Raw genomic sequence first — 25,583 nt, forward strand, 5'->3', positions numbered from 1 at the left:
AATTTCAAAATTATTATAATTCAGAGGGAGGGGGTTTAAATTCTCCATTCCAGGGGAGGCTCCTGCCTTCCCTAGCAGACATCTGGCTTTCAAACCCAGACACCAGCGAGTGAAAAGAGCCCTGGAACATGGTGATGGTGCCTTTACAAGAGTCAGCTAAGCAAGGGCAGAGCAGCCTTAGATGATGCATGAGGGTCCTCTGGCAGCATCCATCAGCAGATTTCACTGAGGTCACAGCCTCACACATTAGTCACAGATGTCACTTCCATTTTTACATCAGGAAAAATGAAGCTTAAAGACCTACAGACACAAAGCCCTGGCAAGATATCAGGAGTTATTATCACTGTCATTCCAGGCATTCACAACAGCCTTTGGTTCCCTTATAGCAGCTCCTTTCAGAGTTACATGAATATAGGAGGCAGGGGACAGTCTGCTGTTTATTCATACCTGTGTCTCTGGCAAACTAGAACCTTCAGAAAAACTGCAAGAGTTAAAACTAAAAAGAAAAATCAGCCACCATCCTCTGCAGCCAACCTTAAAAACTGCCACCAGGAGCAGTACACCTCCAAAGAGTATACAGTGGGAACAGTACCCAGAGTTAACTCAGTAGCTTTGCAAGGAAAATAAAAAGCTGGTCTAGCTTTCACGGAGTTCAGTCAGACTCTCAGAGTGTTTCAGGCAGTGCTGTCTCAGTGCCAGAGTACAGAGACTGAGTCTAAAGGCAGAACTGGTAAAGGCAGCAAACATGACCAAAGCAGCACATCTCCACCACCTTCTCTTGAGCAGTCTGGCAGCTTAAGAAGGAATTCCTCTAGTGAGAAACTTCCCCCTCTCCAAACAAGGAGCTGGAAACAAAATCCCACAGGCAGCATTTGTTGGGCTGTATCTCATTCAGGAAACGACCACGAGTCCAGGTGGCAGTGAAGGTGATGCCCCTGCTCACCCTCTAGTGACAGAACCATCTTGTCCATCAAACACAAACTCTGTGAGCAGCCCCCTGACAGCAAACTCATCACACTTTTAATGCCACCAAGGGCCAGCCTCTGTCTCTCATGGCTGCCCAGAGCATGGGACCTTTCTGGCAAGCAGTAGAAATGTTCTGTAGTTGTAATTTAATTCACTCTCCTCCACATCCCACCAAAAGCTGTTTACTAACTGCTGCCTTCCAGCCAAGGCTGCCCCTCACTGCCAGGTTAACCCATGGACAGCCCCACCTGGCCAAACAGCTTCTCTGCTTCAGATCTGCGTTTGAAACCAAATCTTGGGCAATCTTTTTCATCCCAGCTCAAGACACTTCAGGCCTTGTTCAGCTCTTTCACTGCTTTTCTCCATGTCAAAACACCCATCAGAGGGCTATAAAAGGCTTCCTGGCCCTGCCTACTGCTTGTTGCATACTGTATTCAATAATAAACTTGGTCTAATTTGAGGGGGGGGGGGAAAAAGTCACAAGAAATAGGCATTGTGGGCCAGCACTTGAAAAATCATGATGCACAAATGGTTTGGAGTTCCCGTTGCTTTGGGCTCAGTTCAGCTGCTGCTCTGGCTGGAGGAAAGCCTGGCACCCAGCCTTGGCACCCAGGTTTGCTCACCACCATCCTCAGGGCTTGGGGAGCACAAAATAACCGAATAAAACGGCCATGAGGATAAATAAAAGAGCATCCCAGAGGCACAGCTCCCCAGGGAGCAGCCGGAGCTCCTGGAAGAGCCACTCAGATGTGTCACTTGCAGGGTGACAAATCACTGGGGATGAGGGGTGAGTCATCCTCCCTGTCTGCCCTCTGTGCCAGTCCCCAGAGGGGGAATGATAAAACACTATAAAGGGAAAAAACAACTAAAGGGGAAGGCTGATCCGGGCTACTCAGAAATGGATAATGAGCCATGTGGGGCTCTCAGGAACCTGCCAGGGGCCAAACTCAGCGGTGGGCAATGCTCAGAGAGCATGGGGAAGTGGTGGTGAGAACAGCACGGGGGTAAAAATCAGCAAGCTGTAAAAGCTAATAAAACCTCCCCAAAATACTATTTTTTTCCCCCATCAGCATGAATGAGTCAGGCAAGGGTAAGGTTTAAAAGCTCCCTATTTCTGTGCTTAAGGCACCTGCAGGGAAGGGGTGGAGAAGAGCACTAAGCTCCAGAACTGGGGGGATGGTTTTGTGGTGGGGGAAGGCACACAGGAAGCACAGGCAGAGCCCCCAGATGTTGGTGTGGAGATACTGGAGACTTTCCTGTGCCAGAGGCTCACAGGAGACACGGGGGAATTCCTTGTGTGTGATGAGGACTTTACACCAGGCTCCCGTGGGGAGGCAGCTGGGCAGGGGAGCAGAGAGTACTGCAGAGATGGTGGATGGTGTGGACATCTTGGCTTTGGTGGGCCAGAAACCTTGGGAACATCAAATTACAGAAAGGTAAGGGACAAAGCCAGAAAGAAAGTGGTGTTTTGTTTTAAGGAAGTCACGTAAGACCCACAAGATTGTGGTTAAGCAATAGTGCTAAGAAACATTAATAATGTCATTACTTCTTGGCAGTGGAAAATTCTATGTAAAGCTGTAAGAGTATATAAGCTGAGCTCTGGAAACAATAGACAACTTCACAATTTCACAAAAAATGACTTCTTGCTTGCACTGAGTCCCACTTTCAATCACTGTCAGACTCACTCCCCTGGAGGAGAGATGGGGCTCTGCTGATGGTGGGCAGCAGGTTTTGGAGAGTGGACTGTCAGCATGAGCACAGGAGCCCGTGTGGACAGGCTCCCTCGGATGGAAACACAATTCCTTTCTTCTGAGAGCTTGAAATGAATCCCAAGCAGCTGTCACCCTGTGTAATCCCTCCTCCAAGCCTCTTCCCCTGTCCCAAACCTTTCCTCAGTCCAGCAGCTGTTTCCTGAAGAGCTGTGGAAACCCTGCTCATCTCTGGCCATGGCTGCAGCTGCTCTACCCCATTCCTGTGCCCCCATTCCCATTTTTGGCAGCTCTGGGCACCCACCACTGCCAGGTGGTCCTACAGTCCCATGAAGGGCAACCTGTGCCTCCTTTGTGGTCCACAGATCTCACACAGCTCCCTGCCTGTGTGTCAGTGAGTGCCTGTCACACCTGCACTGGGGCAAGGGACTGAATTTGTAACCAAAAAAAACCCATTTCCAGCCTTGGCAATTTCCCAGCAGCAAGGTCAAGCATGAGCCCTCCCCTACCTGCAGTCCCCAACTTCTCATTAAAGGAAACACATTCCTCCTTCCTGTGGATACTGCATTTTTTGTACATGTCAGGCTGTGACCTGGAGCCTTCCTGGTACTTAATAACAACAGAGATTTCACCAGAAATTCTGGCCTCATCATAGAAATGAGGGCTGGAGATTGCAGGAGGGTTTTGCTGCTGCTGTCAGCAGTGTTCCCAGCAGTGCTGTAGCTGGGTGCAGTGAGCACACCCAGCTGAGGGGGATCTTCCTCCTGCCCCTTGCTGCTCTCTCTGCATCAGCTCAGTGGGGTCCTGGGAGGTGCAGAACAACCCTGTGCTGCAGGCCAGGACAGAGAGACATAACCTCCACCAGAAATTCATGCCAGACCTTGTGTGACGTGGCAAAGTGCAGTGATGCAGGAGCAGGCAGGTGAGCCCCATCCTCAGTGAGTCACTGCAGGGCAATCTTCAGACGCTGGAAGAAGCACAGCATGAAACAGAGGAGTAAAAATCTTCCACAAACTATGGCTAAAGCTCTTGCTCAAGCAGTCCTCTTGCAGACCTGTGTGGGTTCCTGCCCTGCCTTTTCCAGACTTCCAGTTCTCCTGGATGTGATGAGTTGGCTTCAAGAGCCCCAGTTTCTGCAGCAGGAGCAGACAACCCTGTGCACGTTTAGGAGCTGGTCCTGTGGCCTCATCCCCACTGCATTCCTCACACAAGACAGATCCTGTCAGTGCCACTCAGGCTGTCAGCATTGGCACGTGAACACTGGTGTGGTGATGAGTGAGGGATCCAAACATGCGAATGTCAAAATCCTTTTATTTACAACGGTCTCCAAAAATCAAGGAACACTGAAAATAGTGAGGGCAGGAGACAACTTACAAAAGTGACACGCATACATCAGGAATTGTGCTACATCACTCTGAGAACTGACACTCTAAGGTCCAGACACAACGTGGTGGATGGCAGTGCCCTCCCTCCCCCTGTCCATGGCATGCTCATGCCCCTTTTCCCTTTGTGTTTTAAACCATCCTCCCTCCCATTTGTTCTGCTTCTGCCTCCAAACCTTTCTGTTTATCTGCTTGCTGCTCTGCCTCTGGTCATTGCCCCTCACCTCCCTTCAGCAATTGCCCAAAGGAGGAGCAGAGAAGAAAATGCCAAAAACCTCTGTCCTCAGGATGGAGACAGGCATTGAAGGATGTCTAGCAGAGTAGTTAGCAGAAGCCTTTGAAATATCTGTAAACTATGGCTTACACACTATCTGGGGTGAGGAGTGGTATTGGAAGAAGTACCCACGACACTGAATTTGTCCTGCCTGGCTGCAGATCAGACTGCACAGCTTCCCTGGTGGACAGTGTGGGAGGATATATATGTGTCATGAGGTTAAACAAAAAGCCTTTTATAACGTTCCAGAAGGGCAGGCTGCTCTGCTACAGAAATTCAGTGTGGGACACAGGTGAGGTTCCAGGTGACTGGAAGCTGCTTCCAATGTGACACCCATTCACTAAAAGGGTGGGAAGGAGGATCCTGGTAACTATGGGCCAGTTAGCCAGGGCTCAGTACCCAGTAAGGCCATGGAGCAGTTTATACTGAGTGCCATCACACAGCACGTACAGCATGGCCAGGGTATCAGAGCCAGCCAGCACGGGTTTAGGAGGGGTAGGTTGTGTTTGACCACCTGGTCTGCTTTATGACCAGGTGACCTCCCTGGTGGATGCAGGACAGGCTGTGGGTGTTGTCTGTTTGGACATCAGCAAGGCCTTTGACACTGTCTCCCAGAGCACACTCCTGGATAAGCTGGCAGCCCAGGGCTTGGACAGGAGCACTCTTGACTGGGTAAGGAACTGGCTGGATGGCCCAGAGAGTGGTGGGGAACAGTGCTGCTGGTGGTCAGTCACCAGTGGTGTTCCTCAGGTCAGTGGCCAAATCTGATGCCTCAGTTGCCCAAACCTCAAAAGGAACCACAACATAAAGAAACAAAGAGAGCGAGAAGTCATGGACCTTCTCCTTCCTCTGATGCTGATCTCTGCACAGCACATCATCTTCCTCCCTGCTCCAAAGCTGATGTGGACAGGGCTGTTGTGAGCAGAGACTCTTTCCCCAAGTGTCCACAGCCATGGGGAGCCCTGGGCTCACTCAGTAGCTCCACTGAAGGCAAAGAGCAGTCACACCAGCTCTGTGCATCAATCTCAGAGTTTCAGCACCAAAGAGCAGTGTCCTTCTGCTACTGCCCTGTGCTGGAAGGGAGAGGACTTCTGGGCAGGACAAGACCTACTGTGTTTTGTAGGAGACTGCATAGCTCCAGAATGACCCCCTCCTCAAACAGTAACTTTTCAGAGGTTAAGCCTCAAACCAGGATTTACTAGAAATAAAGGAGTGAGCAGTTAACAGGCACATTCCATTGCCACGTGCTAGCTGAAAATTCCTGTATGCCTTTTAATTGCACCAAGATCATTTTGAAATGGAAAATCAGAGCATTTTCTTCTGATGTGTTCTGTTTAGAAACATCAAAACTGAAAGCTTTGTGTGAAGCTGTTTAACTCCCTGGCTTCCTCTGCCTATGGAAATTCTTGAGATTTCTCCAGCCACTTTCAGTCCAGACTCTGTGAGCACCTTAGGCATGAACACCTACCATGGAGAAGGCTGAACCTTGGTTAGCAAGACAAGGGGCCCAGCAGATGGCCTCTGAAACAGAGGAGTCATCAGAGAAAAAAGACAGGCAAAGATGTGGAGGAATCATTTAAGGTGAACATCTGCTCCTGGAACAGCACCAGCTAGGTGAGACCTTGCTTTTTAATGCCATGAGCATCTGCCTTGGAGCACCAGTTCCCAGCAGGGCTGTCAGCTCCACCTCCACACTTGGTCAGATAAAGCCATCTCTTTTCTTACCTCTGTAGTTCTATGAGTATTCTGTGATCACAAGGATGACACTGCCTACATGGACATGGATGGATACATCTGCTACTCATTTGCTGTCTCCAGAGATGCCTGGGGACATCAGGATGTTTTAAATGCTTCACAGAAGGCTGAGCCCCACCTTTAAGTCTCTGTCACTCCAGTGTTTGTGGAGAATGCATCAACCACTCTGACCACAGAGCTGTTCAGGGTGAAGCAGTGATGGGGCAAATGTCTAAGTTAGATCTAAGACAAGTGTCATGACTGTATTTAATCAGGGTCTCAGTTTACAACATTCATTAAATCCTTGCTGCATAAAACCTCACCCAGGACCCTCTACTGGCTTTTCTGCCATCCTGCTACATCTGGTGTAAGTTCCTCCTCCTCTCCTTGCCTCAGTTTCCTTCCTGGAGGAGCACAATCTCCTCAGCAAGCCTTAGTGAATAATTTGCATTTACCCTGGTCTCCCCTGTTCCTTCTGAATTGTTCTAGCCATTGCATTCCCAGTATCACTTTAGGCAATGAAAGCTCCTGGCAGTGCCAGCCAGTCCTTCTGCACTGAGGGAGCTTGGGCTGGCTGAAAAGGGAAAATGATAGCTTGTCCTTTTCTCTACCTGCTTCAGAAAACAGGATGGATCCTGTCAGGTGCCAAGAACTCTTGTTATTTTTGTCTGCACATCAGACACTGCCAGATCAGACCAAAGAGACATAAAAGCTTTCCCTCTACTTTAAAATTATTCTTAGCCTCCCCACAGTGTCGGAATGAATGTTCCCAGCATGGCATGTGCAGCATCACACTGGAGGTGGGGGGTTTATGTAGCCTCTTTATAGTGAGCACAAACATAGGATACCAGGGGCTTACATAAGCTTTCAACCTTGCAGGATTCAAAGCACCTCTGTGCCTTTTCTTAAAGGCCTTTAAAGGTTTTCTTCATACTTATAAAAGGAGGAACTTCCTCAAAGGGTGCCCTCAGCACCTTATTCTCTTATTTGCTGACCTGGAAACATCCACCAGCTTTAATCACCCAAAAGAGGTTTGAAGTGCTCAGTTCAAGTCAAGCCACCAGCCAGGGCATCCTTGGCCACAGCACCAGGGATACCTTGCTGTCCCCTGCAGCACCTGCACAGCCACACAGGTCCCATGGGGCTGTGTATCATAATCACCCTTGCCCTCTCCAGTCACTGCCATTAGGAGTGCTCAGGGCACCACCAAGAGTTAAATCTGGAGCACAGGCACAGGGAACAGCATGGCTTACACAGCGAGGATGGGGCAGAACTGTGCATAGCAGCCATCAGAGTAGCACTGCTTAAGGACAGTCAAAAATCCTTTCCAGAACCATTTATTCATGGGCACAGGGTTCATTATGAAGGAGCTGGTGCAGATTAGAGGTAGGTGCCAAGAAACATTTAGCGCTTTGCAGAAAGGAGTAACTCAGCTGCACCATGGGATAGCAAGGAGAAACCAAACTACTCATGTTCTGCTCTACTCACATCCTCACCACCCTCACTGCCTGCAGCAGGATTGCTCTGGAGTCCACCTAGAAACAATAGGAACTCCTCTCTGCAGCTTGGGGAACCTACTTTAGGAACAAGCATTTGATCCAGTTTCACAGGGATGACACCGAGTGAAGGTGTAAGACTGGCAGGGATAAGAGCAGGGATGCATTGAGCCAAGCAGAAGCAGCTCAGTCTCTCAGCAGTGCAGGCCCCACACAGCAGCTGGCAATGGGGTTGGATTTCCTGGAATTTTCATCTTTAAAAGAGGCAGACAGGTAGATCCAGACAGAGAACACAAAGCCACCACGACATGGAATATGCAAAGAAATTGACTCAGGCTGCTTCCTGGCCACATTATTGGCACCCTTGTAAATACTGGTTAATGCATCTCCCAGTGGGCCTGACCCTCCCCTTCTGCCAAGGAGAAGATGTGCTGTATATTAATGCACACTTAGCTATTTCAATTTTAAAAATACGATAGAATCAGTGATGCTTAAAATGTACTTGTTAATGGCACCAGTCTGTGATTTCATTTTCCTTTAATATAAACCATCTGCTCAGAGCAGACAGCAGCTGCAGCTCTGCTGCCCTCCACACAGAAGGGTGTCTCTGAAGTGCCACAGAGGATGCTGTGCACACCACCAGTTATGGGCTCTGCCTGGCCCCAGGGGTTACCTCGTGCTCAGGCTAAGAGCTGACTGCTGTGACCAAAGAGCACGGGGCTCTCAGAGCTCCTCAGGGCTCTCTTTTCTCTCCACCAGCAAGAGCAGAGGCAGTGACTGGTGAGGTGGCCAGGGGGGACTGGGCATTGAAACTGCCTTGATCTCACTACTGAGATGAGGGAGAGGAGGGCAGGCTGCTGAGGGCACCATCTGCTTCCCAATGGCTGCTCACAGACACACGAGATCCCAGTACCAGGTGCACTGTCCCTCCAGAAAGAAGGTAATGCCATGTGTCCCAACGCCCTCCCTGAATCATGAAAGCAGGTCCACTGCAGGTGGTGCCAGCAGCAAACAACTCTAGTTTGGATCCCAAAGTGACACCCATAGGAGCTCCTGTGCAGCAAGGTCACTGCTGGCCTGGCTTGGGCACAGGGCCTGGCAAAGGGATCCAGACAATCCTGTCCTCCAGGCCTGTCCAACAGCTCACTGCTGCTCTTGAAGGCTCAAGTAACGAGGCACAGGTTTGGTGTGGGAATAGGACATCACCTCAAGAGTCATTGTTGCAATGCTGACCCTGGACAACTGGAGGGGAAGGATGGAGGGAAGGGTTTTTGAAAGGATCACATGACCTTCCCGAATTCTCCTGTTTTAGCTTTGTGGGTCCAGAAAGCCCTGTTTGTTAAAAATAAATTAAAAGAACAAGAAAAGAAAAAAAAAAGCAGAAGGAAAACTGAGAGAAGGAAACCTCCTCCTCCTCTCCTATTCACGGGCTGAGGTATTCCCTGGGCAGCCCTCACTGTCCGTCATCCATCCATCACTACTCAAAATAAATACAAGTTTAGAGCAAAACCCATTAGAAAATAAAGTGCATCTGGAGTTGAAAAACTTCATGAAAAAAGGGACTTTTTTTTTCCTCTTCTTTTTCTTACAAAAAATATTCTTTAAAAAGAAAAGAAAAAAAAGAAAGGGAGCAAGAGGACAGAGCACGCAGCTCTTGACCTGGGCTCTTCTACAGGGCTGTCCCATTGGAGAGGGGGATCTTAAATCCACTCTTCAGCAGGGCGAGGCAGATGCAGAGCCCCAGCAGACCAGCCAGGAGCACCCCCAGCACTGCCTTGAGGCACGAAGTCCTGCTGCGGGTGAAGGTGCCGGGGCCCATGATGCTGAGCAGGGCCGTGCTCACAGTTAACGTGTACATGATGGAGACCCCCGTGTTGAGGGCCACGATCTTCCCAAACTTGGCAAAGGGGGCGATGATGCAGAAGAAGAGGGGCACGGTGGCGATGACGGTGGTGACGGCGCTGGAGACGATTGCCACCCCCACGTGCCGCACTGCTTCCATGGTCCTCCACTGCCTGCAGGCCCTGGGGTCCTGCTGGGAGGGACAGCAGCGTTAGTGTTAGAGCTCACGGGGCTACACTGATGTGTCAGGCTTTGAGAGGGTGGCTTATAGGTTATACAGCCCCAGTCCAGCATGAAGAGGCTGCCTGAGTGCAGCTCAGACATTCTGAGCACGCTGAAAGAGATGTAGGGTTAAAACACAGCAGAGGCAAAGGCTGCTGGATTTTGTGTCTCCTTTCCACCACATCACGTTGATTGCTGGGCCTACACCACGCAGGCACTGCTTGCAGGCTCTCCACCTGGCATCAGAGATCCCAGGTTTTTGTGGTCTCCATCTTCCCAATGAGACAAAAAAATGTTAACAAGGCCAGAGGTGAGCTGGGGTTCAGCGAAGCAATTTTCAGAGGTTACAAAATGAATGTAGAGCTGTTACAGCACAGACTGTCTTCACTCAGACGTGAAAATGGGATGCTTTGGACACAGCTGTGACCAGCAAGACAGGGACAACCATGTGGGTTGGAAACCCTCATCTGAGTTTACTGTCCTCAGGTACACAAGCTCACAGTTTGGAGCTGTCAGCTGGACAAGCAGCAAATAGCAAACACCCCAGGGGTGCTCTGAGGGTGCCAGGACACATCTCCCCTTGCCTATTATGCATCCTGCATCCCAGCTGAGTGGCATGGAGGGCACAAGGGGAAAGAATGCAAGGCTGTAGGAAGAACAGAGCTCACCTCTGCCTGGTGGAGTGGCAGGTTCTCCCCTGCCAGCAGGTAGCCCTCCACCAAGTGCACACAGTAATCAACAGAGGAGCCCACGAGGATGGAGAGGGAAATGGCTTCCACAGCTCCCATTTCCCAGCCAGACCAGTACATGATGGTTACCACAAGGCAGACGACCCCTGTGTGTGAGGAAAGGTGTTGTCAGGCAAATGTAAAGGACTCTGGGAGTGCTGCACAAGCCTGGGGAGTAGTTTGGGATCATACCCCACAGGTCTGTGTGCCACCCAGGCTGAATCTGGTACCCACCCCCCCTGCCACAAACACTTCCCTCACCTTCCCTTAGCACAGGCACCATTTCCTAAGGTGACAGACCTGCTGGGACTAGTGGAACACTTAGTTAAATATCAGGCAAAGTGACAGAATGATGCCAATCTTAGACTAACTCTTGCTAAATGAATCCAAGCCCAGACAAGTGTCCGTGTGTGCACACAAGCACCTCAGGGAAGTGAGCCTGTTGTTTTGCCTGCTAGAATTACCCAGAGGCTGAGCACACTTCTTTGAAGGCAGAGAGTCTTGTTAGTTTGTGAGTCATATGTGGGAGACTAAGTGGTTTCAAATTGATGGATTGGATTTTTAAAACGAGAAGTTTAGCAACACAGTTAGACCATAATATTATCAAATCACTAGCCAGGGAGAGGAAACTATTTACAATTTTGCTTCAAATACTAAAAAACTGCTAAAATACTCCACTTTTTACATCTCCCACTGCTTGGAAACTGTAGCCATGGTGCAGGTTCTTGGAAAGTAGTACAATTGTTATTCAGAGCTTGTGGGACTTAATCACATTATTACACATAACAGGTAGGGATGGCATTTGTGTAGCTAAACCCCTTATTTAAACAAATAGAAGGGATTGTGTAGATAAAACACACTGGGAATTAGACACACAAATCTACTTTCCCAGTGGAGTTCCTGTGCATTTGTTGAGAGTTTCTTCTGTTCACTTAGCCAGTCTGTTCTCCAGGACTGGCTCCCAGAAAGCCAAAAGGGTTTACATAGAACAGAAGCAATTCAGTTCAAGCCACCAGAGAATCAGCAGTTCCACAATCCACCAATTTCACGAAAAGTGAAAGCCTGACACACTGGAATTGGTGTTTTTACCTAAGATGCTGAGCAGCACTGGCAGCAGGAGGAGGATGTGTGTGGTGAACACTGCCACAGCAGCCACACAGATGACCAGCGAGAGGACAAGACCATACAGGGCACTCTGCACTCCTGGAAGGAAATAGCCAGCTGATATGAATCCTGGAAGGTGACAGCTCGATGAGAAAGGCACCATGTTCCTGCTGGCAACAAGGCAGGCAGGGACTCACACTGGGGAAGACAGGAAGGGGAGGATGAAAGTGGAAAGCAAGTGATCGGTTTCTTGAATCTCACATCAGCAGGGCTGAGTCCCTTCCCTTACCTATTTCCTTGGGCTTTGCCTAATTTTGACAATAGACATTGCTTAGGGCAGGAACAGGCTCTAGGAGTTTGCACAGCAGTGGCAAGGGACTGCAGATATAACCCATGCCCACCATGTGGGATGGAGCGTGCTGTGAAGATGTATCAGAGGGTTCCCCAGGGAGAGAAACATGGCAGTCACTTGCCTATGATCTCCATGAAAATCTGCTTCCAGTGCTCACAGGTCTGGAAACCATGCCGGAGAGCAGAACCCTCTGGGAAGAGCTGGAGCTGCTGCTGCAGGAATGTCTCCCATTTCAGATAGTCAGCATATGTCTGGAAGGACGATTTCCCCTTGTAGGTTGTCTGTAACAGGATAAACACATCACTCATGTCCTGTTCTTTGGGTAGGGTATGTATGTCAAGGAAAAGGGCAGAGCAACCTGGCTTGAGTGGCAGAACCAGGAAGAACTGGAAGTGGCATTTGGGCAAATCTGCCACCAGCTTTTTTTGCCTGAGCTAATAGTGGTGTAAGCAGCCACTTCTACCAACTTGTGAGTGCAGGCATTTGTCTGCAACAAATGCTAATAAGCACTAAATTATGGCTACAAATGGAAGGGGCCAGTGCAGAAAGAGCAGAGCTAAACCTCAGAAGCAATAAGATGAAACTGTCACCAGAATGACAAAGTCACCAGGTGATGCCATGTGCTCACCGATTCAAATGCCATGGAAATCCACTGCACCTTCCCATCCTTCACCCCCACTGCCCCGTGAGAGAGCTGCCCAGGCAGCAGGTTTGGCTCAGGGATATTCTTGCATTCAGGGTGCAACATCTGCAGAAAGGAGGAGATGCTGTAACCTGGAGAGAAAGAAAGAGCAAGAGCTGGAGGGCAGAACAGGGAAAGGAAGCACATTGGAGCAAGGGGATGAAAAAAACCCCAACCAACAACCCGAAGTGAGAGCCCCAAGAGAGTTGCAGGACCCATCTGTCTGCAGCTGCCTCCCCTTGCCACTCTGGTTTGCCAAAGCCCTTGAGGTCTTGGCATCACAGCTCTCAGCTGCTGTAGTGTCAAAGGACCGTCTCTGTCATCAGCATGGAACAGGACAGTGCCACTGCTGTTTGTCCCCAGCTGTCAGGAAGCAGCACAAAGAGCAAGTGCTGAGGGCTGTCTGCCTGGCCTGGCAGGGATTTGTTCCAGGTATGAAACTGAAGCTAATATACACTTTTAGCCTGAAGCCAATATACACTTCCTAGGCTCAGCTCCACAACCTTGTGACCTCTGATGGGTGAGATGGTCACTGGTCAGTGTGCAAAGCCACAGAGACAGCGAATAGCCTCACTGTAGATCAGGTGTGAGTTCATTGCTATTCAGGAGCTACTAAGAAGATATTTACTGAATCAAAAGATTGTATCTCAAGCAATACCCATAAGTGGAAAGAACAAATGCACAACCAATGACATGTTCTAGAAGGGTCAAGCTGCCTTGGGAAGAAAAGGAGACACGAGCAGGAATCACCCTTTCTGGTTTGCTGTTGAGGACCCCAGCTCAAGCAAGCACAGGTAGGGCTGCAGAGGAGTGAGTCTAACCTACCCGAGGGCAGGCACTGAGCCCCTCCGGGCTTCACCAGCTCAGAGTTGCTGGCAATGGCTTTGCAGAGGCGGCACAGGTTGCCAATCTCTTTGAAGAGGTCAAAGCTGTCATCGTAGATAACACTGCCCTTTCACAAGGAGACACAATGCAAGAGCACCACACGTGAGACATACACACAGCAAGGGGCACTCCAGCTTCCTGCCTGCTCCACTGCCTGCATTTCTCACTGCCCCTTCAGAGGAAACAGGCAAAGGCTGATTCTGCACAGAGCAGGAAGAACAAATCACAGAGCAGGAAGAACAGCAGAAAGCTGAAGTGCATCAGCCAAGCTAAGCATAATTTTTCTAGGGAAAGACTGTCATGTGTCAAGGTATCAGATCTCAGAGATAAGTTGTTTCTAGAAAAAATCACATTTAGAACCTTTCCCTAAGGTAATTGATTTTTACTTTTTGTTAATACTTCATAACAAGATATATATTATAGAAAAATATCAATTCCCTCAGTCTTGAATTTGTAGCGAGTATTCTTACTGCCCTCAAGATGGCTTTGTTTCTAAAATCCTCAAGAAAGCCAGGCTCAGACTCAAAATCAGAAGGTTATATATTGCACTGAGTGGGATTTTCTGAAAAGTCTGAAGTCTTTTTTTCAGTAAGGACTTCCTGATCTCCATTATTTTGTCAATTTGCTATGACAGAACCGTACCAGCTCACCACAACACTACAACCTCTGCCCAGACTGCTGGAGCCCCTGGGCTGTGGGTATGAACTAAACACCATCCAGAGAGCCTGTCCCTCTCTTGCCAGCCCCGAGCACGGCAGACCAGCGTGGCAGAGCAGGTGTACCATGTCTCCAAGGACGTGGTTGTCCAGGTGCCTGGTGCGGTTGACGCCTCTGATCCCGAACACCACGAACACCATGGCTCCCGTGTCCACCAGTGGCCGCACCGCTGGCTTCCCACAGCCTGTGTTCATGCAGGGGTTAAATCCAGATGTGGCTGACAGCTTTGCTTTGGGTTCTGCTGTCGAACACAGAATAAAGGTTGGTTATGTTAGATGGCAAAAAACAAAAAAAAGGTCTGGTTTTCTGGATCTCGGCACGTTTGAACCTCATCAGCTTACCTTTCTCGCTGGGAACGTACAGGATGCCTTTGGTGGGGCCATCTGGGCTAGAGCTGAGCAGACAGCCTGGAGGTGCCACACACACTCGGCCGTGGTAAGGGGGCTTGTGTGACTGAGCAAAATACAGTTTCCTGTGCAGCAAAGAAAGTTTGTTATGGGGGAACAGAGGTAGAAAAGATGAAGCGTCCAAAGTGTTACATGGAAACGGACATTCTCGGGGACAGAAGCAAAGGGAAAGGTGAACATCTGCAGATCTGGATCCCTAGCCATTGCATATTCTGTGCTGCCTGTTCAGCCCAAGAGTTCAGGTGGGGGTAAGGGCAAGTACCAAATCAGCACTATCTTCCTGCCACCCAAAGAAGCCCCCAGTCACAGTCTCTCGAGCCTTTTATGTGTTAATGATGCTATGGGCCTGCAAAGTGACTGCAGAGATGGGGCATATATGCAGCAAGGCAAATTCTAGAGCCATGGATGTCACTGACTGAGGGCAGGACTGGCCATTAGGCATCTGCCATCAGCCTCTCAGCTGTGCTGTTTCTGTTGCCTTGCCCTGAAGGGGGCTTTGGAAGGTTACCGTGTTCGCTGCTGCTCCTTGGAGGCCACGTAGAAACTGAAATCGAACTTCCAGCCCCTCTTGGTGTCACAGGACAAGGTGGTCATCATCCACTTCCTGGGGCTCATCTGCTTAAGCAGCCCTACTGTGGACACACAAGCTGTCAGCTTCCTGGTGAAGTTACCGAAAGGCACTCTATACACCTAAGCAATGGATTAATGAAAACAGACACTTAACTCCACAGGGTTGCAGCCTGTTGCACATTAGCATCACACTCTCCCCTCCTCCCTGAGCACTGGCACAGCCACACAGAATGAGCACTGCAGGCACAGCCCCTGCCAGCCCCCAGCCTGCCCCTTTCCCAGTGACAGCCAGTGTGTGATGGGCCCCTTAACACCCCTGTTCCCAGTGGCCTAGGCTGAATGGTGGCTGCTCTGCCCAGGGTGAGGGACACCTGCCCCAGTGACACCCACAGTTTTTCTCCCATCACTGACAGTCACCTCACAACAGCAACAGGTGAAGTCTTGTGGCACCCCAAGGTGTCATCTTGGATGATGCCAAGCACAATGCTTTCTGTGTTAACTACCCTACTGTGGTGCCCTGAAAATGTCACCAAAGCTACACAGGACCCCATGGAGAGACAGGAGGAGGCTCTTGTGCTCACCTGCTGAGTGCTGCCCTCTTGCTAGAGGGGTCCAAGATCCTGGACTGACTTACCTGGAATGAAGGCACCTCCCCGTCCCCCGGTGACACCATCTGCCAGGGCGCAGGGACACTGGCATTGAGTGAGAATCTGTAGATGGCTGGTCTTCCCTTGCTCCTGGACTTGGAGATGTACACAGTCCCCTGGAGCTCTGAACAAAACAGAGGGCATGAGGTTTAGTAGTACATCTCAATCAGCAAATCCTACAGACACAGGGAGAGCAAAGGAGGGTTTTTATGGTCTGCTGTCTGCTCTGGGACACCAGGCACAGGCTCTGCCTTGTGGCAGCACAGCACACCTCTCAAAGGCTATCCCAAATACATCCTGAGCTGCAGTAATTCCTGAGGGCTTGTTGATCCATGTCATCTTGGGACCTGGCCCAATAACTGTTTTATCCTCAAAATCCCTTACAACCTGAATTTACTGTCCTTGTGACCTGCCAACAAGGTTGTGAACAGGACTGGGATGTGAAAGCTTGGAGCTCCTAGCCCTGTACTCAGATCAGAGGGATATGACACTAGACAATACTGTCACCTGAGTTATAGGATCATGTCCTAGACAGCAGTAGGTATTCAAGGAAGGGGGGATTCTAAAGATGCCCCGTACATCCAGCATCAACCTAGGGCTCAGTGGAGCAGGCTCTGAACAGAATTATTCCCCAACAGCTATTCAGAGAGCATGTGGTTTCGTTTGTACCCCAGTGGATCCTTGGTCCCTGGCCACAAATGTGGCCAGAGCCATCATGTCCCACTCACCTTGTTGCCCTGTATCACTCATGCTGCCTCTGCTTCCCCAAGGTGACCCTGAGCCCCTCTTCTTTTTTTCCAAGGAAGTTCGGATGTTGTTCTGCAAACTGTGGGGCTTTTCCTGAAACAAACCTGTCCCACAAGGTTAGTCAGGGAGGAAAAAGTGAATGGCATGAGAAAAGATGCACCAGGCCTGCGCATACCACAGACTCTGCAGCTGAATACCAAACCCTGAGCAGGCAAAAGAATGCCACAGTACCACAGACCCTCAGCTGGGCACTGACATGAATGAAAATAGCCAGTTTTCATGGTCTGTGAAGGGACTTCTCCACAGCTAAAGCAGGAAATGCTTTTCTAAATACTCCACTCAGGCAACTCAACCATCCCACTTCCAATGTGTGCCTCCTTTCCACACGGGGTCCATCTAATGTCCAATGAGACATTTGAACATTTTAGCTGTGTCTGCCTCACATTTCAGCTCCTCCAGTCCAGGGCTTAGGCCAGGCTGGGCTGCACCCACCATGGTTTGGGGAGCAGTGTTCTCACCTGAGCAGGTAATGCAGGAGATACCTTCAGCACTCAGGTTGTATTTCAGGTCCAGCAGCACCTGGATGTTTGTGTCTGGCCGGAACAAGACTGGAGCTCGGCTGGCTGGATGGAGGCGGCTAGCAAAGAATATGGACAGGAGCAAAACGAGGAGAAAGAGCCCTGCAAGGAGAAACCTGGGTAAGTGTAGGACCCTACATGCACTTCACACTTCAGATATGCTCAGAAAACAGGCATGTGGTAGAAAGATGGTATTTTCAGCTGGGAAAAGAACAGCCACTAAAGCACACTGGCAGCTGGGCTTTCTTGTAATAAGCCCCATGCTTGGAAAAAACTCCAGGAGGATTTGCCATTTTAGATCTGAGTAAGTAAGAGATGGAAAAGTCCCTTAGGGACTGACTATTCTGGGAGCACTCTTCCACTTGTGTTAGAAGCCATTTACCATGTCCCTTTTTCCACCTCTTCACTAACAATAAAAGCTTGGAGACTGATTGAAATGTCAAACCCTCTAAAACCATGTAGATGCAACTCGCCTCCTTCCTTACCCACAATCACCCATCTGCTCTTCACTGCAGACCACAGCACCCAGTGCTCCAGCAGCTCTTGCAGATGAGTTATCAAGTGACCCTGCTTGCTCTTCTCTGCAGAGAGCTGCAGATTTTCTGGCATCACAGACACCAAGGGGACATCCCCCACTTCCAGGGAGACTAGAATAGAGAGAAATCAAAAGCAGTCTCAGTGTCATGAGTGTCTCTCAGAGCTCTCTGCTCTCCTTTATAAAATCTTCTGCAAGGTGCTGTACAAGTCACTCAAGTTAAAGGGATGGAGTAGGACCCTGGCAGAGGCAGTGACTCCAGGATGTTTTAAGGAGCATCTTTGTCAAGTCACTGCCATGCAACAGCTACACATGTAAATCCATAGCTCAGTCCAAATCTATGCTTCAGGCTATTCCTTGCTCTACCAAACCCCCAAACACTGTCCATAAGGTCACAGGGACACTGCATGCTTCTTAGGCCAAGAAGAATTTGTCCCTGTCCCACTAAGTATCTCTTACTGCTAATTACACACAACTGACATATTTCTGACTGCAGCCTGGCTCCTCACTGATTCTCTAACCTCCAGATCAGGGATGCCAAGGGAACTTCCCCCTTCTCTATGTGAGAGAAGTGGGCACTTGCTGTAGTGGGATAAAGCATGCCTGGCACACTGTACAGCCAACCTACAAACCACGCTTGGGCAGCGACTGGAACAAGCTGCTTTGCTTCTTCACAGTTCTCTGATGCCCAGGAGCCCTGAGGAAAACATTCTGCTGTTTGCAGGGAAGAGAGGAATTATTCCATACATCACCACTGCATGTGGCTCTGGCATACTAAGGAGAACCCTTGCAGCACAGAACCAGAGCTTCTCTGCCTGCCTGTCAAAGGCATCTCAGAGCCTTCTCTCAGCAAGGGCTCTGCCCATGCCATGGAGCTGATTTAGTTATCTCCAGTTCCAGTTTGCTTCTAGGCCTGAAAGAGACTCACTGCCCTGCCCAGTGCTGTTGAGGGTTTTAAAAGGAAGAGATTCCAGCAAGTTTTAAAAGCCAAGAACAAGAGAGCATGACCCCGTAAGCACCGTTTTTCTTGGGATCAGGGCTGGAAGGATTATCTCCTAACAACAACAGATAGGGAATTTCTGGGCTTTTTTTCTAGATTGCTTATGTGATATCAGGCAAGTCACTGCCCTCCTCATATCACGATAAAGGAGCTGCTCTAGGGGTTGATGCTGGAGAGCAACAGTGTTGTTTCTCTTGCTTCCCAAATGCAGTGCTCCAAATGGCAGGGAAGAAAGGAAAACTTTACTCCATGGTGAGCTGTCCTGGTGTTATGGATTAGATGTTTCCAGGCTACATCCATGTCACAATCAGTGATTCCAGACAGAAAGCAGACCACAGTGGACCCAAGAGAATTAGCAAAGTAGTTAAGAAAGCATGCATTGACACCCACTGAAGATCTCAAAGCAAACTTACAAAGAATACTGAGTTCTGACTCCTACAACCTCCCATGATGGCACCATCTCCAGCTTAAAATTCAGGGAACTGAGGCAAGGACGAGTGTCAGGGGTAGGGAGAACTGCAGGATGAAGAGGGCAGTCACACAACAGACACGTACCAGGCTCCTCCTCCACGCTGAGCAGCGGGATGTCATCGTCAAGGTAGGGAAGGGTCTCTCGACCCGCTCTGGAGGATGTGTCTGAGCCAATGAAGAGATCTTCAGCCAGGTGCAAGGCTCTCTTCTTGGTGCACTTCTGACTGCAGCTGGATTCAAACAGGAAAGGAGACAAAGGCAAGAGGTTTAAGCCACATGCCCTGTGAAGAGTTACCAGTGGGCTCCTTCAGTGGCAACGAGCACAGCAACAACCTGCTCCAATTATTTGGAAAGACAACGGGCACAGCCAGGAGCAAATTCCATTGCTAAGTGCTCAGAGGACAAGGGCTGGGCTGGATACACAGAGCAGGGCTGAGCCCTGGACACTGGGTGCTGAGCAATGGGAGTTTCAGCAGTTCATCTCCCTGCTAATGAATAAAATCAGGTCATCTGCAGTGCTAAAGAGCAGGGGAAGAGGAAATGTGTTGACTTTCAAACACAAATCTCCACGTCCTGCTTGTGCTCACAGGCAGAAGCAATGGTGATCTGTCTGCCTTGCAGGGCTTTTGTCTCCACCGATTGAAGGTTTAGCTGTGCATTAAATGCTCCACAACAAATGGTCCAATACTCCATGGGATTCAACCAAGAGGATTGACAGAGAGAGAATGAGACTGGGATTTGACCCTTCCATTTTGCTCCAGTCTGGAATGACAGAACTTAAATCTCCCTTCTGTCAGAGCCAAAGCCAAGCTGTCTGAGGGGAATGAGGATAAACTGAGATGATAGGGCAGGAATTTGCAAACCTCCTTGACTGCAAATCCCACAGCTTCCCACCCCAAACCTCCTTGACTGCAAATTCCACAAATTCCCACCCGCAGGCTCCAGGGCTCACCTGGCTTGGCAGGAGCTCTCTAATGGGGACACAAAAAGGGTCCATATTCCAAGGGCAGCTGGCATGGTGAAGAGCACAGCTACCCAGCAGCAGGACACAATCAGCGACATGAAGAGTCCAAAGTCATGCACAGCTGGGATCTACATGAAGAGAGAGAAAACACGGGGTTAGGATCAACTAGGGCAGGATTGCTGGAGACAGCAGGCAAGGAAGAGATGTCTGGAGGAACCTGAGAATAGCACATGCTGACCTCAGTCATGATAATCAGCAAACCTGGTAGGTAAAGCACTAAGACAGAGCGTGTTTTATCAGTGGCACAGAAGTATTTCCTTTGATAATCCACCACCTTACAGGGCTGTAATAGACAGCTCTGTAAGAAGCAGCTCTGGCAGCCCACTGCTGAAGGAGAGGACAGATGGTGTTGGCAGGCTCCTGAAATGGAAACCCCAAATCCCAAAGGTGCAGGGTACCTGAGAGAAGATGTTGGCAGCATATGCTGCAGCTGTGGTCAGGGAGGTGAAGAAGGTGGCCTTCCCTGCTGTCTGGACAGTGTGGATCATGCGCAGGCGCAGGTCCTTGAGGTGGGTGGCTTGCCGGTAGGTGTTGACAAAAACAAAGACATCATCAACTCCTGGAAAAAGACAGCAGATATATTGATACTCTGACCACAGAAATGACATCTGCTAAAAATCTGATTTCCCCCTTGGCATTTGACCTGCAAATATTAAACTTACAGGTAATGGAAAAGGGCCTGAAAATTCAATCTGCATTTGCCACCATCACCTTCTTCTCTCCTGCAGACAGAAGGCAGGGCAAGGCAGCACAGGTAAAGCACAGGCTTTGAGTAAAGATAAGCTTACCAATCCCCACGATGACAAAGGCAGCCACACCATTGAGTATACCCAGATACTGGATCCCAAACACGACATGGTACAGGAACAGAGCCACCAGGCAGCTTAGCCCAATGCTGGCAATGCCAAAGAATGACAGAAACACTACAGCAGAAAAGAAACACGGAAAAAATAGTATATCTGGCCACCCCCAGGAGAACAGACACCTCCCACCAGCCCTGTTGGGATACTGGTTCCCATGAGTGTGGTGGCGACAGAGAACAGCTCAGGGCTGCAGGAGTACTGCTTGCAGACTCTTTACCATGAGGCTCATGCAAAAAATTACATCAGATTTACACCAGTGTTAGCAAGACGGGCATTTGCATCTTATTCCTGATCTCCTGTGAGCCTTTCCCTCACCCTGCCCATAAATCTCAGCTCTGGAGAATCAGACTGGCTTGCCCTTCTGCATGCTGCTGTGCCACACTGGTGCCAGGGCATCAGAGACTCTCCCTGGGCTTGCACAGACACAGAGAGACATGGCACATTTGGATTTGTGTTAGAACAGGGTAGCTGTGACTCCAGCCTACCTGAGCAGGAAGTGAGGATGTAGACCAAGACAGCTATGCAACTACTGCTGATGAAGGCCAGCAACATGTCATTGTTGAAAGTCCTCCTCACTTCATAGTCAAACAAATCTGTCCCTCCATACAGCACCTGGACTTTGCTATGGTGGGAAGATATGAAAGAAGAGGAAGAGTTGAGCACAAAAGGAGCAGACCCAGGTGGTTCAAAGCACAGTATCTCCTCCAGAGCCAAAGGAGGTCACTGCTCTAATAACCTGGCAGTTCTCTGAGAAAACAGCAGTGAGAGCAGGTTGAACTAAGTTGCTGCTGGAGGTGAAATTCACACAGGGAAGGAGAAAAATAAAGAGCAGGTCTAATATTTTTAAAATTCCTCCACTGCGTGGTGGGTCTTAGGTACTAACAGACAGTTCCTGGAGCCTTCAAAACCAATTCCATCTGGAATCCTAATCACTGCTTATTATATTAGCACAGCGGATGCAGGCAGAGTGAAACCTTAATCAGAAACCATATGATTTACCAGCTTCTGCCTCTGGAAGCAGGCTCAGAGCAGAAGTAATCCAACATAATTTAACCAGGACTACAATAATGCGGCACCATAGGAGGCTATTAGGGATCTGAGCTTTGGAGCTGAGCCTTGGCCTCAGTTCCCTTTTGGCTTGTCAGAATCACAACCTGCTTTCCCAGCCCATTGCTGAGAATGTTCCATGGCTGCTTGCATTTTAACCTGCTTTTGAAGATCAGCATCCCTTCGCTCTGGGAAGTTCTGAGACTCAGGGCAGTAGAAAGCTGGAGTCTAAGAAGGTACAGAGACTGGGATGCACAGCCTTCTGTCAGCTGCCTGAGTACAGGGATGCTTTTAGCTCTATTTTATCACCTCTCCCTCACAAGCACTGAGCAAAGCTCTGTTCAACCAAGTCATACAGACCTGGTGGTGAAAAAAACCTGCACTTCCTGAAACTTATCCTGCCCTGAAACTCCCCTCCCCACCTCTCTGTACAAAAAGAAAAAAGGAAAAAAGCAGAATTGGATCCATAGGTTGAGGAGCCTTGAGCAAAGACCATTTCATCCCCTGCCACTGACCAGAGGTGGCCAAATTCAGAGCAGAAAGGCAGTTCTGTTTGAGCCAGTGGAACTGGATTTGTAAGATGGAAGCAAAAAGATCAAATGCCAGACAAAGAGTTGGTGGAAAAACAGGCAGTAGATTAAAACGTTCTTTTCTTTTCATTGTCTCTGTTAGTGTCTCTGGCATGTTGCTGCAGCAGGAAGTGGCAGTAAAGGGGAGCATATGAGTAGTTTTCTGCCATATGCTCCCCACCATCATTCACAACTCCGTGCCTGAACCCAACTTCAATGGAGATGCTTTTTCTCCTTCATCTGGAATATTGTGCCATGGCCACTGTTCAAGTCTGACCAGTAGTCCAAGTCAGCATGTCAAGCCTCCTGTGCCTGGTGTCTTCCCAGTGAAGCCAATTGGAACATGGCTATGGGAGTGGAACAGGCACTTCTGTCCTGGTGTGAACCTTAAGGCAGAACTTTTGCCCTGAAAGGTCTATTCCATCCTCTGCCCTTCCCTGCTCTTGTGCACTCCCACCTGCCCTGCCTGCACACAGCCTCACCTGGTGGACTGCTTGGCCAGCATGGCCACGTAGGTGATGACAAAGTTCTGGAACTTGCGGCGCTGCTCCTCCCAGCGATCCTCCACCGAGTAGTAGTTGGGCAGTGGAGCCCCAAAGAGGATCTCACTCCGCAGCAGGGAGCTCTTCCTGTTCTCAGCAGACAAGCCCTCATCCACATACCAGTAGAACTCGGGGTGGGTCATGGCCAGCTCCAGAGACCCTGCAGGAGAACACAGTGCCAGTTGTGTTAGGTGCTGCTTAATTGTCTTGGTGAGGCACAGGGTCTAGTCTGCCACAGGGAAACTGGGAGTCATCCTGTCCTTCATCAGAGTGATGCTGACTCCTGCTGCCTTCCAGAGAGCAAGGAGGGCCAAGGAAATCTGGATTGCAAAGGCTAGCATCCTACTTCTGTTCTGTGGCTGCTTGTGTTGCTGCCCACATGCACTTCCCCATCACAGAGACATCTTTCACCTGACTGACCTGAACCACAGCACCCCCAGCCAACAACACCCTGATCAACACTCCCACTGCTGGATGCTCTTCCTTCTCTTACACAGGGAAAATATTTTCTCAACTTGGAAGCACAAGAACTAAACAATGCCCATGGAAGAGTAGTCCTGGATCTGCAGTGACTTGGTACCTCTGATGGTGTGAGGGATGCAGAGATGGAGGCACTCAGCTAGTTCTTACCAAGAGACACTGCCTATCTATTCCCAAAATCCAGTTCCCTAGAGTTTGTACCAGAAAGAGCAGAAACTATGTTCTTTCCTGTTTTGGTAGCAGAACTGTTACTGGAGCAGATGGACTTAATTCTTTGCTTGCTCCCTGCATGGGTCCTGCACAGCTACCCTCTGCAGCCTGGCTTGGGAGACAGATGGAGGGTACATCCCACATCACACCCACAGACTCCTCGTGAGTCACCTCTTTGTCACGACCCAGAGCCTCTGTTCTTCTAGAGATGCACAGTACAGGATAAAGAGCTGGGAGGAGGAGGCAGGGCTTTTCTCCTCCTCTCCTTATAGGAGCCTTTCTAGTTGGTGACTCACAAGCTGCCAGAGCAGCCCACAGACCTCTTTAATCTGCTCTGTAGTGCAGGGAAGTTCACCCCTATTGTCTTTTCTAGCCCTGGCATTGCTCTAATTAACCACAGCCATCTGCAGGGGGCAGGGGTCAGTAGAAGACATCTGTACCATGCAGGACACTCAATTGCCTGTGGGGATCTGTGTGACCTGTGACTGGAGGTGCAGGGTTGAAAAGAGGTCCTGGTGCAGAAAAGACAATTCCTCAAGGCACAGCCCAACAGCATCTTCCTCTCCATACAAGGCAACCACTCAGCTGCACACCACTGACTACCTGAACCTGACGAGAGGCATTCCTTGAGCATGCCAGCCCTTGCCCATGGCCCTCAGCTCACCTTGGATGTCAGCGAGATCTTGTCCCATGCCATCATAGTAAATCTTCCCTCCTCTCTCAGTGGGGAAGAAGTAGGTCATGAGGGAGCTGGGTGGGGAGCAGTAGGAGTAAGAACCCAGGGGCAGGTCCTTCAAGACCTCATGGGGCTTCCAGCAGAACTCCCGGAAGCGAGGGTGGTCCATGATCTTGCGCTCGACCTCGTGGATGGTGACCAGGCGCTCAGTGGTGAAGATGTTGTTCTCAGAGTCCCCCCGCGCCAGGAAAATGAGCTCGATGCGCCAGTGAGCGTGTGTCTGAGTGTTGGCACTGATGTAAGTGCTGGAGTAGTCCCAGCGTGGGGCTCCTCTCCCCACTCGGGAGCTCTGGTTCCCTGTGCTCAGGTGGGGCTGCGGGGAGCTCATCCTGACCTCGGGCCGGCTGCGCTTGACCCGCGCGCTGACCCCGAGATGGGAAGCATTGAGGTGAAGCTGCTGGAGCTGCTCGAAGATGAGCCTCTGCAGGGTTTCTGAGGTGAAGTCAGCCAGGTCCCGGCGGTTCCTCCCCCATGAGCCAAACTGGGATTTGAGGGCCAGGGCCAGGGCATCGAAGCGCTGCGAGGACTCGTGGTTGCGGATCTCAAAAGCGTTGTAGGAGATGTCAATGTCCAGGGCAGGGTAGTGGAGGAACATGACAACAGCGAGCACGGCAGGGATGGCACAGCCCAGGAAAAGGATGAGGCCAGCACAGTACGGGTTGGTAAACACCCAGCCAACAATATTCCAGAAGCCAGACACGGGCAGTGTGACACACAGGGGCCTGACTCTGCACGGGCTTTTCCCACACAGCAGAGCACCCTCTCGCCTCTTCCGGGAGCTGAAGGCTACCTCTTCATCTTCCTCCTCCAGCCAGGCATCCTGTAACAATGGGTCATCCTCTGTGTCCATGTCCAGCACCTACACAAACAGAGATGAGCAGTCAGAAAGGCCCAGCAGTGGTGTCACAGGCACAGCTGTGAATCCACAGACACAAAGCAGCAGAGCCAGGACAAAGGCACGCTCCAGTTCCCTCAGGAGGAAAGTGTCACTCCTTCCAAACCCCACAGATCTGCTACAGCCACTGAAACCACAGCCTGGCCATGAGGTATCCCACACACTGCCT

General features: G+C 50.0%; 1 protein-coding gene across 2 annotated transcripts; it reads right to left on the reverse strand.

The window, feature by feature from the left end:
• Nucleotides 1-8,346: 8,346 nt before the first annotated feature.
• DISP3 (dispatched RND transporter family member 3) lies at nucleotides 8,347-25,369 on the reverse strand. 2 transcript variants are annotated; one of them, XM_066334352.1, is made up of 20 exons: nucleotides 24,448-25,369; nucleotides 23,034-23,253; nucleotides 21,421-21,557; nucleotides 20,861-20,995; nucleotides 20,471-20,631; nucleotides 20,001-20,140; nucleotides 19,133-19,278; nucleotides 17,528-17,689; nucleotides 16,983-17,144; nucleotides 16,446-16,568; nucleotides 15,705-15,841; nucleotides 15,009-15,190; nucleotides 14,435-14,565; nucleotides 14,159-14,331; nucleotides 13,317-13,443; nucleotides 12,438-12,583; nucleotides 11,931-12,090; nucleotides 11,443-11,556; nucleotides 10,294-10,460; nucleotides 8,347-9,593 (listed from the first exon to the last, which is right to left on the reverse strand). In XM_066334352.1, exons 1-20 carry the CDS (start codon nucleotides 25,367-25,369, stop codon nucleotides 9,231-9,233), a joined length of 4,008 nt encoding a protein of 1,335 aa, XP_066190449.1. In that variant the 3' UTR covers nucleotides 8,347-9,230. The 2 variants fall into 2 exon arrangements, with proteins under 2 accessions (XP_066190449.1, XP_066190448.1); XM_066334351.1 differs by having other exon boundaries at nucleotides 14,159-14,334.
• Nucleotides 25,370-25,583: the final 214 nt, after the last annotated feature.

This window comes from Sylvia atricapilla, chromosome 22, assembly GCF_009819655.1.
Source record: "Sylvia atricapilla isolate bSylAtr1 chromosome 22, bSylAtr1.pri, whole genome shotgun sequence".
In the NCBI taxonomy this organism is placed as follows: Eukaryota; Metazoa; Chordata; class Aves; order Passeriformes; family Sylviidae; genus Sylvia; species Sylvia atricapilla.

What these genes read in the sequence shown, in the direction of transcription:
- DISP3 (XM_066334351.1), bottom strand. Translation starts at nt 25,369, where the DNA reads ATGGACACAGAGGATGACCCATTGTTACAGGATGCCTGGCTGGAGGAG. An exon ending in CTTTGTCATCGTGGGGATTG is followed by an intron (nt 20,632 to 20,860) that starts GTAAGCTTATCT and finishes GTCTTTTTCCAG; the next exon opens with GAGTTGATGATGTCTTTGTT. An exon ending in CTGCCAACATCTTCTCTCAG is followed by an intron (nt 20,141 to 20,470) that starts GTACCCTGCACC and finishes CTCTTCATGTAG; the next exon opens with ATCCCAGCTGTGCATGACTT.